A 14,548-nucleotide genomic window follows, 5' to 3' on the forward strand; every position below is an offset into this window, starting at 1 on the left:
AGAAGGATTTGGTTGCTTTTATAGTCAACTTCTTGTTTATCCTACAGCTTCTTGGTCCTCAAGCTAAATGTCATTGCCTTTGTTAGGAAGAAGGGTGTCCTAGGAAAAGAAGGTTGGGTGCTCCCAGACCACGGCTACCATTCTGTCCAGGATTAGCTTGCCCATCCCTGAGCATGACTGCATGGTGGTGGACAGGGCTTCTGTGGCCTCTTCCCACTGAGTCACCAGGACTAAGCTACACTGCTGACAGGGACTCCTTTCTAGCGATCTCAGGATCCTGTTCAGGGTGGGAGAATAAAATCTCAGGTACACCCAAGATTATGTGGGTCAGTGTGGCCATTTTCCTCCAAAAACTAGAGGATCCAAGAAAACCTTGAACATAGAAGACATAAACTGAGTCTTGATGACTCTTAACCACCTCGTGTAGGTGAGGTCAATTTGTTCTCTGATGAAGTCCCTTTTCTCCTACCCACTTTCTAACACTCTTAGCTGATTCTGCCTCCAAAATCCCATGCCCTTTTTCTCCAGAAGGTTTAGAGGACTCCTAAATTTACATACAAATATTCTGGTCTGTTCCTCCAAAACCTTTTTTTTCTGATGCTCCATTGTAGCATTTTCCTCTAGAAAATTATTTCAATGACTGCGCAAGGGGTAGTCTCCAGATCGTGAGGATGGAGAGTTTAAATGAAAGTGTATCCTAGGGAGGTCTCAGGTTTGGAGGAAAGCAGCTGGGACAGAAAGAGAGAAGAAGGAATACAGACCAACTCTTGACCACAGAAAAATGAGCGAGTACAAGAGTCAAGCTTTTAAAGTGTGTTCAGCAGCATGGAGCAATGAGGAATCATTCCTTATCTGCACACAAGGAATCCTGGCTTATAAAGCTTTTTAAATATGGTCTTATTTTGATCCCTTCTACACACCTATGAAGTAGTAAGAGCAGCTGTCATTATCTCTATCTTGCAAATAAGGAACATTGTTTGATGAGTTTGGTACTGTGGCCAAACGGCCTAAGGAACGTTGTTCAAAGAACAACAATTCAATTTGACAAAAGTAACAAGAATTCTCCATATCCCAAACCAATTAAATCAGAATTTCTGGGGATAGGGCATGAGTAATTTTCCAAGTTCCTCAAGTAATTCCAATATGCAGCCAAACAAACCCACCTGCTTCTTTAGAAAAGTGCTTCCGAGAATTTAATATACATGTGACCATCTAGGAGTCTTGTTATGCGGGCCTGAGATTCTGCATTTCTAATGCTCTCTCAGGAAATATAACCGGTCTGAGGACCATACTTTGAGTGTGTCTGACCCTAGAAGATTTTCTCCAGAAAAATCCAGATTCTTACGCAGGCTTCAGTGAATTCTTACATACGTGTGTGTTGGGGGAAGGGCAACGAGATAGATTACCAGCGTCCTATTGCATATTCTGTGTCTGGTCACAAGAAAGCATAGCCTGTTTTAGTTACACTCAGTCATCTATAAACAGAAAAATTCTCCTCATAAACGACTTGGAAGATGACTGTTCTTCCGGTGATGGCCATCTTGCATTCTCAAAGACAGGTGAAAGCAGGTTAGAGGAATCTCACATTCCTGTGATGATTACAAACGTTTCCTCCTAAATTGGGGAGCTCTTTTCCCTGAGAAGTGTCTCCTGTCTTACTAGATTGTAATTTATTCCTGTACTCTGCAGATGATACCTTCCCTTATTCCTTTTTTCTCTTAATTGCGATTACCCATCACTTTGATATTGAGCTATGACAGCCATCTTTACTTTCTTCTTCTTACCAAATATTTGAGCAGTAAATCATAGGTGCTGTAGTACATACTTAAATCATTCTTATTTGAAAGTGGAGGAGAGTATTAGAATCATTGTGTTTTAATGCTGCAAGTTATCGGAACAATTCCTAAATTCACAGTTATGGTTTGTCCCCACAAGAAGGGACATGTTGTATTGACATGTATGTTAGCTGTTTCCTTGCAGTTTGTTGACCCAAATGAAATGTTCATGAACCTCATTTCTTAAGCACATCATCAGATTTGTCATTGCTGCCAATAAGGGGACATTAAGATTTACCAGGAGGATTCAAATACAAGTTCTTTGTGTGTGAAAATACTAAAGCTAAATTAAGGTATTTTTTTAACCTATAAACATATTTTAGAGAGCTATAAATGATGAAATTGTGCAAAGTAACTTCGATATATTTAAGGGTTTGGTTTGCTGGATTTGTACTTAGTGATCACTTCAAATAACATGGCAGATTTCAAGAATATAACTTCAAATTACATAGGCTTAAATCAGATAGCAAGGTCTAGGTTTTTTTGAGCAATGTTTTTTATGACAAAAGAATAGAATGTTACTGACTGTTGGTATTTTAAGGTTCAGAAACCTATTCCGTGGATGGACAGAGGAAGAGACCAGATTCTTAGGCAAGTGGAAAATACATGTATAATTGATTAGATATAATTAGTATAATGAATGACTAGAATGCACTGTACTATGTGCCTGTCTCATCATGGCCAATGAATTAGGACCACTGCCACAGAATCCCAAACCCGCAGTTTGGAGGACAATTGGGCATTAAAAGTAAAATGGAAGTAACTACCGAAAGGAGCTAAGGGAATTGCATATTACAAAAACAAAACATTTTTTTCCAGAGCTGTGAAATAAAATTACACCAAATACAAGAAGTCACGTTTAAAACTATGTATTTTCATTAACGTATACAGGCATCTCCTGCTTAGTGTCAATAATCTGTAAAAACTAAACGTTCGGTGTGAAATGCTAAAAGAATTTACGATACACCTCAAAATCCCCCAACCAATTTCCTAAAAATACAACTAGAACACAATAAAGCTATGTTGGAATATAAAATGCTTAAAACACCTCTTCTTGATCGTTAATGAGGTTTACAAAGTTGCTTTGTGCACAGTAATATCGTCTCTTCCACTGTAATAGCTTTTCTCAACTTACACACTCACGCAGCTTCCTTTTCACAATTTTTGACATTTGCTCTATTTTGGGGGGAACTCGCACAACACTAGGTAAAAATAAGGGCTATTCAGACATGGAAAGCACTGTGGAAATGCATTCAGAACAAGCATGTGAGCTGGTGGCTGGTTACACTGAGTATGACATGGCAGGCCTCTTGGTGCCAGCAATATCCCAGTGCACTTCCACTTTGTTGATAGGCTTTGTGCTTTCCAAACATTTATGGTGATTCCAACTGTTATATTTGGAATATAACAAGACTGTGCCAGCACATCATTTAAAATGCCAAGTTGTGGGGCCAGCCTGGTGGCGTAGTGGTTAAGTTTGTGCACTCCACTTTGGCAGCCAGGGTTTGCAGGTTTGGATCCTAGGCGTGGACCTACACACAGCTCATCAAGCCATGCTGTGGCAGCATCCCACATAAACAGAGGAAGATGGCATAGATGTTAGCTCAGGAATAATCTTCCTCAAGCAGTAACAGGAAGATTGGCAATGGATGTTAGCTCAAGGCCAATCTTCCTCACCAAAAAAAAAAAAATGCTGAGTTGAGTTTTGGAGATATAAGTTTCTCTTATATAAACAGTTGAAAAGCGTGAGAGAGAGAGGGATATGTTTTATGATGCTTGGGTATTGTTTTAGCTTTCTATTGCTGGTGCAACTAATTACCACACATTTGGTGGCTTCAAACAATGCATTTGTTATCTTATGGTTCCATAGGTTAGAAGTTGACGCAAGTGTCACTGGACTGAAGTCAAGGAGTCAGCAGGGTTGCGTCCCTCTCTGGAGGCTCTAGGGGAGAATAATGGTACCTTGCCTTTCCCAGCTTCTAGAGGCGACCACAATCCTTGGCTCATGCCCCCTCCCCTCTTCCCTGTCTTCAAAGCTAGCAGTGGGGAATGGAGTCCTTCTCACCTGGCATCTGACTCCTTCCATAGTCACATCTCCCTCTCACTCTCCTCCTCTGCCTCCCTCTTCGAGTCTCAGGGCCCTTGTGATTATATTGGGCCCACCTGGATACTCTCCTTATTAAGGCCAGCTGATTAGCAACCGCAACTCCATCTGTAATCTTAATTCCCGTTTGCCACACACGGTAACATATTCACAGGCTCTAGGGATCAGCACATGGACATCTTTGATGTGCCATTATTCTGCCTATGAAAGCATTAAAACCCAAAAGCCTGTCTTTCAGGAAAATGTTAAATGGGGACATTTTCTGCTGTGTATGGGTATACATTGTTTTTTGTTTTACTCAGATACTTTTATTAAGTAAAAAATGGATTCTGAAATTCAGTTGAAGTTATAGGACAACTGCCTGACTGTAGATGTGTATCAAGCAGGGGCTGAAACCTTGAAAGCCGTTACTCCTTGCTCCCGTGCTAGATACATCTCTGCTGCAGGGCTTTGGCCAGGGCTCCCATGACAAAGCACCACAGAGGGGCGGCTTAAACACCACCTTCTCTTACAGCTCTGCAGGCTAGAAGTTCGAGCTCAAGGTGTCACAGGGCTGATTTCCTCTGAGCCCTCTCTCTGGCATGTAGAGGGCTTGCTTCTCCCTGTGACTTCACAGTCTTTCCTCCGTGTGTCTGTGTCTCAATCTCCTCTTCTTATGAGGACGCCAGTCATATTCAATTAGGGCCCACCCCAATGACCTCATTCAACCTTAATTACCTCTTCAAAGACCTTGTCTCCAAACAGACTCACATTCTGACAATGAGGAGTTAAGACTTCAACATACAAATTTTGAGGGGACACATTTCAGTCCATTATGTATCTAACAGATTTAACAGTTAACCTGTAAAAGACCCTACGTTAGTAGAGAACCATTGATAAAAGCAAAGGGTGGGGGGAGGGAGGAGACAACCTGTACACATGTACTCATTGACAATTACGCTCAGGTAGAATTTTTTCTAAAAAAACGGTGATTTATTTTGCTTTAACATACAATGGTAAATATATTGGGATCATCAAGTTTTCAAAAATTTTGCTGGGCTTACTTTACACATTACAATACTAACGTAAGCTCATTAGTTCTTCCATTTCAATGTAGGAAAGGGATCCAATTGACACCTAACAGCAGCTTGGCTAAGAATGGACATTAAAATCAGACAATACACTGTAAATATTCTCCAAATGTGTATAAAAGTTTTGAGACAAAATTACTGCCTGCTCCACAGGACAGACAATTTGGATTTAAAAATGCTCCAGACCAGGAATAGCAAAACCCTGTGTAACAATACTTATAATACAGTTTAACAATATTTCATCAAAGACTTCTGCACTTGAGATTTAAAAAAAAAAAATCTGAAGAAAAACAGTAGCCAAGGAACTGCACAACCAAAAAATGAAAATTATATAAAATATTTCCACCACTATTTAAATGCCAAATTTAATCAAGCAATAGTAAAAAACAAAACAACATAATAATACAACCTTCTGTTTAAAATAACAGCACTGTTCCGCCTCTTTTCCACTGAATTTTACATATGAACAGACTATATATACTGGTTTTTCAGAGAAATGTCCATTTGGTCTGTCACACCAGTCAGGCTCCCACTGAATCCTCTCACGCTCTTCCAAGGACACGCGACTCCGTGATGTTTCCGTGTTCCCAACGCTCTGGGTTTAGGTGCAATGTCTCAAGTATAATACATTTCTCTCTTTTCCTTTACACAGTGCAGGGTATATGGGCTTCGGTTATGTAGATTCTCTTTTACTCCAGATCACTGTCTTTTTCTAAATTCAAGGCGGCATTCAACGGAGTGCAGTAGTTGGGCTTGTCGGAAGGGACGTAGCCTGGCAGACACAGACACTTGTAGGAACCTTCGGTGTTGATACACTTGGCATTCTTGCAGAGAGACATGCGGTTGTTCAACTCGTCACATTCGTTGACATCTGCAATAAGCCACACCATGTGGGTAAACAAGCTTTACTATCACTTGGCAAGGAAACGTAACCTGCAGCTTACCTGAGGCGTCCAGGCATCCGGCCTGAGCATGGCCTGGCTGTTCTCTACCCGCCCCAGTAAACTGTACTTTCCCATTCTCGTTTGTTTCAATCACAAGCAAGATAAATAAGACTTTCTAGTTCTTAAAAAGGTAGATTATCAGCAAGGTTCTAGAAATTCTTTCTCTGTTATTTAACATGACATAAACATTTGCCAGCTTGACAGTTTCTAGTTGAAACCTCCTAGATTCCTCTGCACGGGTATAGAAGAACTGGTAGATTTGTCAAGAGCATCACAGCTAAGACTCCAACAAGTGAGCAGACAGACCTCTGAGCAGCTCTCCAAAGGCTTGTTACCGTCTTAGATTTCTTTCCACAGAAAAGAAAAGAAAGGCTCTTAGGCACTGGAAACACCTGTAATACCCCAGGGTACCTAGGTTCCACACCCACCAGAGAAGGAGACTGACAGAACCGAAGTGGGGAAAGGGGCTCCTACAGAAGGGAGCAGAAGAGCCACAAAAAAACAGAAAAAAAACACTTTAAGTCAAGGGCCTTTTAGCATAAAGGCCAACAGGCCCTGGAAGACAACACTGATCACACAGACAAGGATAAATGTACGTTCACTGTCCTTTTAAAAACAAGAGGGAAGGCAACTCAAAGCAAAGTTTTAGAAGGAACTTTCTCTAAAATGATTACCATGGAAGCTGTATTTTTTTCCCCAGACATCTACACTCCCTTATGCTTATGTCAGGCATTCAGGGAAAACATTGGTTGTGCATAGACAAAAGCTAAATTTAAAAGAGTAAAAGTAATTATCTGGAACATTCTGGACTTTCCACTGTATGAACTCTTAAACGAGACATCAACTCTGTTTTTCAAAAATTGTGGCAAAGTATACAGAACACAAAACTGATCATTTTAACCATTTTTAAGTGAATAGTCCAGTAGCGTTAAGTATGTTCACATCATTGCGCAAACATCACTAATGCCATCTCCAGACCTTTTCTCATCTTCCCAAACTGAAACTCGGCAAATCTATCTTAAATATACTTGACTGTATGATATCTGGCCTCAGGGGCTCTCATGAAAAGAACGATTTCCCATGAGACACACATCCTTCTTACCGACACAGGTCATCTTGGCCATATCCAAGTGGTACCCATCAAAGCAATCGCAGGTGTAACCTTCCTGCACCCTCACACAGCGGCCGTTTTCACATCCGTTGAGGATGCCACATTCCTCAGCCTGCAGCTCCTCAAAGCTATTTAAAAACCCTGGAAAGGGAAGAACAGGTACCAAGTTAGAAATTCAACCTCTTACACCGTTTTTCAAATCTGTATGATTATTAAGGTTATGGTTCATCATATATACATATTTCAGACATCTTAACCTTTAGACAGCATTAAAATTTAACATGGAATATATCTGTATACAATATTAAGCATCAAGTATTAAAACCTTTGTATATGTTGTACAGATTAGCCCCACATCTTGAATTCTGATGTTTTGTATTAAAATTGCATCAAATGATAAAGCAAGTAACATTGTTTTGCCCTTAATTATTAAAAGCTTTTACCTAGAATTCCAAATTTCCTGAGTTCTCAGGAGGGCAAATGTCAGAACATCTTTCAGGATGGAACTAGTGGCATCTACTCTCAGAGTTCGGGAGACATTTGCTCAAAGACCCATGGGCATCTGTGGCGGTGCGTTTTCCCTGGAGTTCCCCAGAGTAGGTGAGCCAGGCTGGCCCTGCCTGCTGAAGCCTGTTTGTTTGCTCTGGCTGAGGAAGCCCCCCTACGAAAGGGCTCTGGGGATCAAAGGATAAAGGCAGTAAAAGGGACTCAAAACATCCTGATAAATGAGAAAAGTACACCACACTGCTGTTTAGAAAACCAAAAGTTTTTTTTAAGGACACAAAGAAGCTCTTGTTAGGCTGTTTTTCTAGTTTAGATATCTTTAAGCTGAGTCAGAGCTGGAGCTCAGTAATATAGAAACAATTTAACCACCCATGGAGAGTGTCTAGCTCTCTTTCCAGGGAGGAAAGTTGTCACTATAAATCCATAGTGGCCCAAACACCCTGTTGATGCGGCTTTTCATCTCCTCCCCCTCTTCCGAACCTCACCACTACAAGCTTTAAAAAAATATCAAAATACAGCCAGAACCTTCCATCTAGCCTTTGAAGCAATTCTCCAGTGGGACTGCAGGGGGCAGCAACATATCATGGCTTATGCAAGGCTACAAGGTCTAACTCAGCGATTTTAAAAATTGAGTAATACATCCATGACAGGCTCTTTTTAAAATTTTAAAGGGGGAAAAAACATTACAGGCCATTAAGACCATGTCAGCAGATTCCCAAAGCCGGTGTGAGAAATAGTGACTTAAGAAAATAACGTCCCCATCTATGAAACTATTTTCAAATTCCATGTATCATGGCAAAATCCTTTTGACTTTATAACTAGTCAAATTATTTAATTATCACAGAAATTGAAATATGAAATTAAATTTGAAACTCGTATACACATACCAAGTAGACTCCCCAAAACGCTTCTACCAGACTCTAAAACAGCGGGCAGGAAACTGCAGCGCCTGCTCCAAGCTGGCCGGCTGCCTATTTTTGTAAATAAAGTTTCACTGCAACACAGCCACACCCATTCGCTGACCTGACATATTGTCTGTGGCTGCCTTCCTGATGCCACAGCAGAGGTGAGTAGCTACAACAGAGACAACGCCTGCAAAGCCTAAAAATTTTACTCTCTGGTCCTTTATAAGAAAAAGTTGACCTTGGAAAAAGATTCCAGTTTTAGAAATACTGCTTTACCTAAAGGAACCACCAGCCATCAGCTCAACTTTCTTAAATAACCAGAAGGCAGGATGTGGTGGATCATAAAGGCGCTAAGAAACCTCAGCATTCCCCTCTATGTTACTATCTACCCAGAAGGATCATTTCCTCAGCAGAGCCAGAAGGCCCTCGCTCCTGATCTGGGAAGGAGGAGCTATTTCTCTGTAACTTGTAAGAAATGTAAAGGTCATTATGTAGGCAGAGCTGAAGGTCTTGGAACTGTGTCTCACCTTCCTATGTTGCTAAAGAGGAAACTGATGTGACACCAACAAGTTTATTCCTTAACATTTGTAGTGAATTAAAAAAGAGTTTTAAAGCAATGTCGGTATTAAAAAAGAAGGTACATAAGCCAGAACATTTCAACATTAAAATTCCTGGAATCTGAACTATAATGCGATGGAGGCTACACACACCGGCCGCGGGTTGTGTCAGAGCCGCAGACAGACTTAACGTGGTATTTGGGTTTATAGTGCAGGGAAACTGGGCTTTCTTTCAACCTTAATATTTCTTCTCTCTTCTTTTCCTTTCTATTATTTTTAAGGTAAATGTTTATTGACCTGTAACATACATACAGAGAAGTATAGAAAATCATAAGCACACAGTCTTACAGCTATGAGTGCATGTGGGCACATCCACGAAGCAGTGCACGGGGACGTGTTATTGATTAAAAGAAATAACCTAAGGTGACAGAAAGTTAGGAGAGTGGGTAGTCTTGGCGGGTGGAGGGCACTGGGAAAGGGCACCAGGGGCCAATGTTCCAGACTTGGATGGAGGGTACACAGCTGTGTTAATCAACCTGGCTGGATTGATAGAATGCTGTTTTTGTGTAAATTTTAAAGCACTCTTAATTCTGCTGGATGATCAACACACTGCATCCTTCAAAAAACAAAAGGAGGGAAGGAAGGAATCAAGGAGGGAGGGAGAGGAGAAAGAGAAGGAGAAAGGAAAAGGGAAGGAAGAAAAAACTCTTCGACTCAGAACTGAAGTGGATCCAAACGCTCATGTTGCTCCTCAGGAGCCAGGTCATGGCCAGCTTGCTTTGTGCACAGGTGTCAGAACCCAAAGAAAGACAAAGCTCTGTTGTATTTTGTAATTCAGCAGCATCTCCAAAGTCCTAACATCAACTCCCTGGTCCACAGGGAGTCCGTCTTGAAAACCTGGTGCAGCTTTATGCGCCGTGAGGCGGGCCCCTCTGGAAGATGTGGACAAGGCAGCTGGGATCTGTGTTTTCTATTCCCAGGCTTGAAGGGACACAGTTTATGGTCTACTAATATTTCATTTTGTACCATCCTAATTTTCAGACTTCAAATAATTAGCCTGTCTTTGAAAGCTCTGATTTCCCCCCCAGAAGCATTCAGCTTGTGCGGCTTCCTCAGACATTTACTTTCTAAACGGGAACAAGGTGTGCACATGCGCGCTCCACTTCCCACATGAAAACTCTGCTCACGAATCCAGGAAGAGCAGGCACATGGTTTTTACTTAATAAATCCCCTCATGAGTGGATTCTAAAAGTTAATTTCTGGCCAGGAGAGCAATTTTTTGATGTCCCACTCTAAAATACTTGTCAGGATCAACTCAGTACAGTTAACATTTGTCATTTCCTTATATGAAGAAAAGACTACAATTCTAACCAGGCTTTCAAGAAAACCCTGGCCCTCAAACTAGACCAACACTTAATGGCTAAAAAAAATGGCTTCGTTATGGAAATCATAAGAAGATAATTTTCTTTGAGGACAGTAAACATAACAGCATCTCTACCAGCGAGACTAATAATCTGATCCATTGGTTTTCAAACTTAGACACAAAGATTACCCAGGGGGCCCCTGAAACACATCGCGGGGTCTCATCCCGGAGTTTCTGATGGAGCAGGTCTAGAGTGTGGCCTGAAAATCTGCATTTCTAACTAGTTTCCAGGGACTACATTTTGAGAACCACTGACGAATCTTTCACCACAATTGAGCTTCACGGTAACTGAAAAGTTTTGCTTACGGTCCTGAATGAAGTAGGGATCAGGTTGTGGAGCGTACTGCTCACTAAAGTCGACCAAGGCATCTCGTCCATATGGCTGCCGGCGTCCCGAGACGGGGATGTTACACAGCTGGGCGTAGTCATCTAAGAAGGACATGACAAGCAACGTGACACACCATCGCTGTCTGCTGGCACCCAGACGCACCCGCTCCCAGCTCAGAGCACAGGGACTCTGCCAGGGCACGTGCCCCCCTCCCCACCCCCCACACCACGGAGCCTGGAACGTGTCTCAGTATTCTTTAGGGGAGCTCTGTACATTCACAGACGATGAATGCTGGAGAATATAATTCAGATTCTAAATTGAAGACCGAAAATAGTAGCTGAACAGCTGGTAGAACATATCCCAAGGGAGTAAGGAGCTGAAAATCCGAGCTGGCACCTGAGCGCTGTAAGCCTTTCAGAAGAACGGCTTCCTCTGAACCCACTGTCGAAATGTTACCATCAAAACATTTTAGAGGTATAACGTAATTATACTTACAGACAGGTACTTTTTCACTCACTAGAGACCGAAAAAATGTCTCTCTGGTGTTCCAAAAGTGAGACAACCAAGCGAGGATGCTACTGGGTACCACCTGAATTTAGTAGCTACTGTTCTAACTCTATACTCAAGACGTGGTCTATATGAATAGTATTATAGTGATGATGATAACAATAGTGTAGGATTGATAATAGCAATAATAATAGCTAATAGCCCCATATTGCTTGTTCTGTGCCAGGTGCTGTTCTAAGCACTTAACACACATTAATTCACTAAAAAAGTCATGCTACTCTGTGAAGAGGTATTATCATCATCGCCATTTTACCGATGAGGAAACAGAAGCACAGAGCAGTTAAGTGACAGCTGGTAGTTGTCATTGCCAGATTCGAACTCAGTAATGAAGCTCCAGCGTGCACACTGAACACTGGGCCTCTCCTACACTATCTCAGCTCCTTCGCAATTCTCGTCTTTACCTCTCTGCACCCAGATAGACTCATCGGCAGGTACCGCTTCCTGAGGCCATATTCCAGGTCTAAGCCGGGTCAGCCCCATGGCTATCTGACTTCTCAACTCTCCTTTAGTCTTCCTCACAGGACCCACCTAACACATGGGATCTTGGTTCTCCATTTGATCTGGGGTTACTGAGCTTTCAACGCATTTCATGGTTCCGGGCTCTTGCCTGCTTTTGGGAGAATTATTTTGAAGGTCTAGAGAGGAAAGCTTTAGAAGGGATAACTTCATGTTCTAAATGCATGCTTTACAGAAATATGCTGCCCAAGGATTCATCTAGCACATGGTGAAAATTCTGGGGCTCCCCAGACTTCAGCAGCTCTGCCAGAACCAAGAGATACAGGTCAGCAGGCCCCAGGACTGGATGGACACTTTCAGGGCAGACACGCAAGGCGACAACCACACTCACCTGGACCAGAGACTGGGGGAGTCTTCCTCTATTTTGTTTCCTTTTGTAACATACAAAACTACAGAAATGCACTAAGGCAATAGCATGAACTCTCGAGGCTTTCTTTCATTGCCAAAGGCATGTGTATGTGCGCAAGCATGCGTGTGAACACAAACACACATGATTCTCTCCCAGAAGTGCACAAAGGAAGTGCAAGGCCAGAAAGGACCTGAACCACCAGATAGGCAGGATTATGGCTATGCCTTCCTAAAATTCCCCTTGTGCAGAAGCATTCTAGGAACAACATAAAGAGCCTAGACACTCCAACGCTTCTGCGTGAAACCATTTCATGAGAAATATTAATTTCACTACAGAAATAGCTGAACGCAGAAAAAGATCCTTGACTCAAAAAAACTCAACTTCAAACAAAGAGAACACAAATGGTTGTCATTACTGCTTCAAGTCTGATAACAAAGAATTAAGGATTTCCCTGCAAAAGCAAGGTCGCCGAGAAGTTTACAAGTTGCAAGAGCTGAGGTCATTTTCTCTCAAGGCTTTTTATATCCGTTTGTCGTACATCTGAAAGGGAGACTTGTTCAATATTATATATCCAAGAAAGAGTTATGATCAAGAGTGGATATTAAAAATAAACTCATTCACGTTTTCATTTTGTAAAACTGAATCCAGAGATGGCTGAGCACGCTCCTCTCCAACATCTGGCTGTCAGGGAAGCCTCACTGAGACACGAGGTCCCGGATCTGTTGCCTGACGTGGGGCTGTCTGTCCCAGGGCTGTCCGTCCCTTGGTCCTATGCTCTTCCCTAGACCATACTTCGCCCACCAAGAAAGGAGCTGTTCTCGACTCTCCAAGCTCTCACCATCTAGCATTGCAAAAGGAAGGGATCGAACGTGAGAGGAGTGAAGAGGAGGAACAGACTTCTGTTCCTGTGAAACGCTGAGAAACAGCTTCCTGGAAAAGATGGCACATGACCTGAAACTAAGTAGATGAGTAGAATTCACTTTACAGGAAAAGATATCTGGGATTACTTTGAGAAAGAGCATAGCCAAGGCATCAAGCAAGCAAGCTCAAGGTTGTGTCCAGGCACTACCAGGTGGATCCTAAGGAAGCCTTCTGACTTGACCCGGGCTGGTAAAGGGGAGCAGAGGAGAGTAATGGGGTGGGGCGTCTGGGTCTCGCCGAATCTTCTTTCCCCTCCCTTCTTCCACAGCTACACATTTTTAAGATTTTAGAACTTACTGTCCTTTGCTGCTTTACTTTCTCTAACACATTAACATTCCAAACTTCAAGACAGCTTTGGTCAGTTATCAAAGCATAATTTCTGCATTAAATGCACTTTCTTTTGTATTTGAAGATGCGTTAGAGTCCCAGCCACACCAGGACATGCATTTTGAGTTATTTTTCTGGGAGTGTGGATGGGTCTACCCTAATCCATCTATGCTGCCTCTCCTGTCACACACATCTGCTCTTGTGCTTGGCCAGGGTCAAGGGTGAAGCGAGCATGGAGTAATGGAAAGAATGTGGGCTTTGTAGGCAGAAGCCACGACTCAAGTCCTGATTGTACCAGTTATTTTCCAGCTCAGCAATTTTGGGCAAGCCTCAGTTTCCACATCTGTTACACGGGGATAATTCTTGTTTGCCTTCCTCTGTGTTGACATATAAAAAATGAAATAATGTTACGGAACTGTTCATAAATTTTGAAGCACCAAGAAAATGGAGGTTATAATTTTTTCTCATAGGCAAAATCACTAAGTCCCTACTGAACATCGGGAAATAAATGAGGATTTTCAAAGACAGTATCAGAATGATTGATATAAATTTTAGTGTTAGCAAAACTTAAAAGTAGTTGTCAATGGACAAAGGATTGTGCAGTAAATTAAGAGCAATGAAAGTGCAGACTCCAGAGGTTTTTAGATATTGTTTCAAGATTATTTGCAATTTTTAAAAAGACGGAGGGAAAGTCTAGCTCAGCACACAGAGAAAGATATCTTCATGGGGATCACCTCAAACAACACACACAAAATTATCGACTGCCTTGGCAAATTTAATTACTTGGTTGGGCAGTGACAAAGTATGAGCAATAGCACATTTTAACACCAAATCAACAGAACTCAAAGTATAGGGGAAAAACTGATGTTAACAATTCTTAGTGTATGCCTGAATCCTTTAGAAATGTCTTGAGTAGACAGAAGGGTTCTCATCATTTTCCAAGGGAGCAACTGGAATATCACAGTTTTCGAACGAGTCTTGGGCAAGGTATCATCTTCAGAATCTGAGCACGTGTATATTCTAGCATGTGCTGGGCCTCTGAGCACCCCAAGCCACAACTGGAAGCCATTCTAGCTTGGAGTTACTT

General features: G+C 42.0%; 1 protein-coding gene across 16 annotated transcripts in view; it reads right to left on the reverse strand.

The window, feature by feature from the left end:
* Window positions 1–4,889: 4,889 nt before the first annotated feature.
* Window positions 4,890–14,548, reverse strand: part of LTBP1 (latent transforming growth factor beta binding protein 1) — a 390,791-nt gene continuing 381,132 nt past the window's right edge. For all 16 annotated transcript variants that reach the window (XM_070512275.1, XM_070512274.1, XM_070512278.1 and 13 more), the window contains 3 exons: window positions 10,760–10,882; window positions 7,056–7,205; window positions 4,890–5,880 (listed from right to left, as the gene is read on the reverse strand). In XM_070512275.1, coding sequence (XP_070368376.1) covers window positions 5,699–5,880; window positions 7,056–7,205; window positions 10,760–10,882 — 455 coding nt within the window. In that variant the 3' untranslated portion in view covers window positions 4,890–5,698. The remainder of the gene's footprint in view (window positions 5,881–7,055; window positions 7,206–10,759; window positions 10,883–14,548) is intronic.

This window comes from Equus asinus, chromosome 6, assembly GCF_041296235.1.
Source record: "Equus asinus isolate D_3611 breed Donkey chromosome 6, EquAss-T2T_v2, whole genome shotgun sequence".
NCBI classification, from domain to species: Eukaryota; Metazoa; Chordata; class Mammalia; order Perissodactyla; family Equidae; genus Equus; species Equus asinus.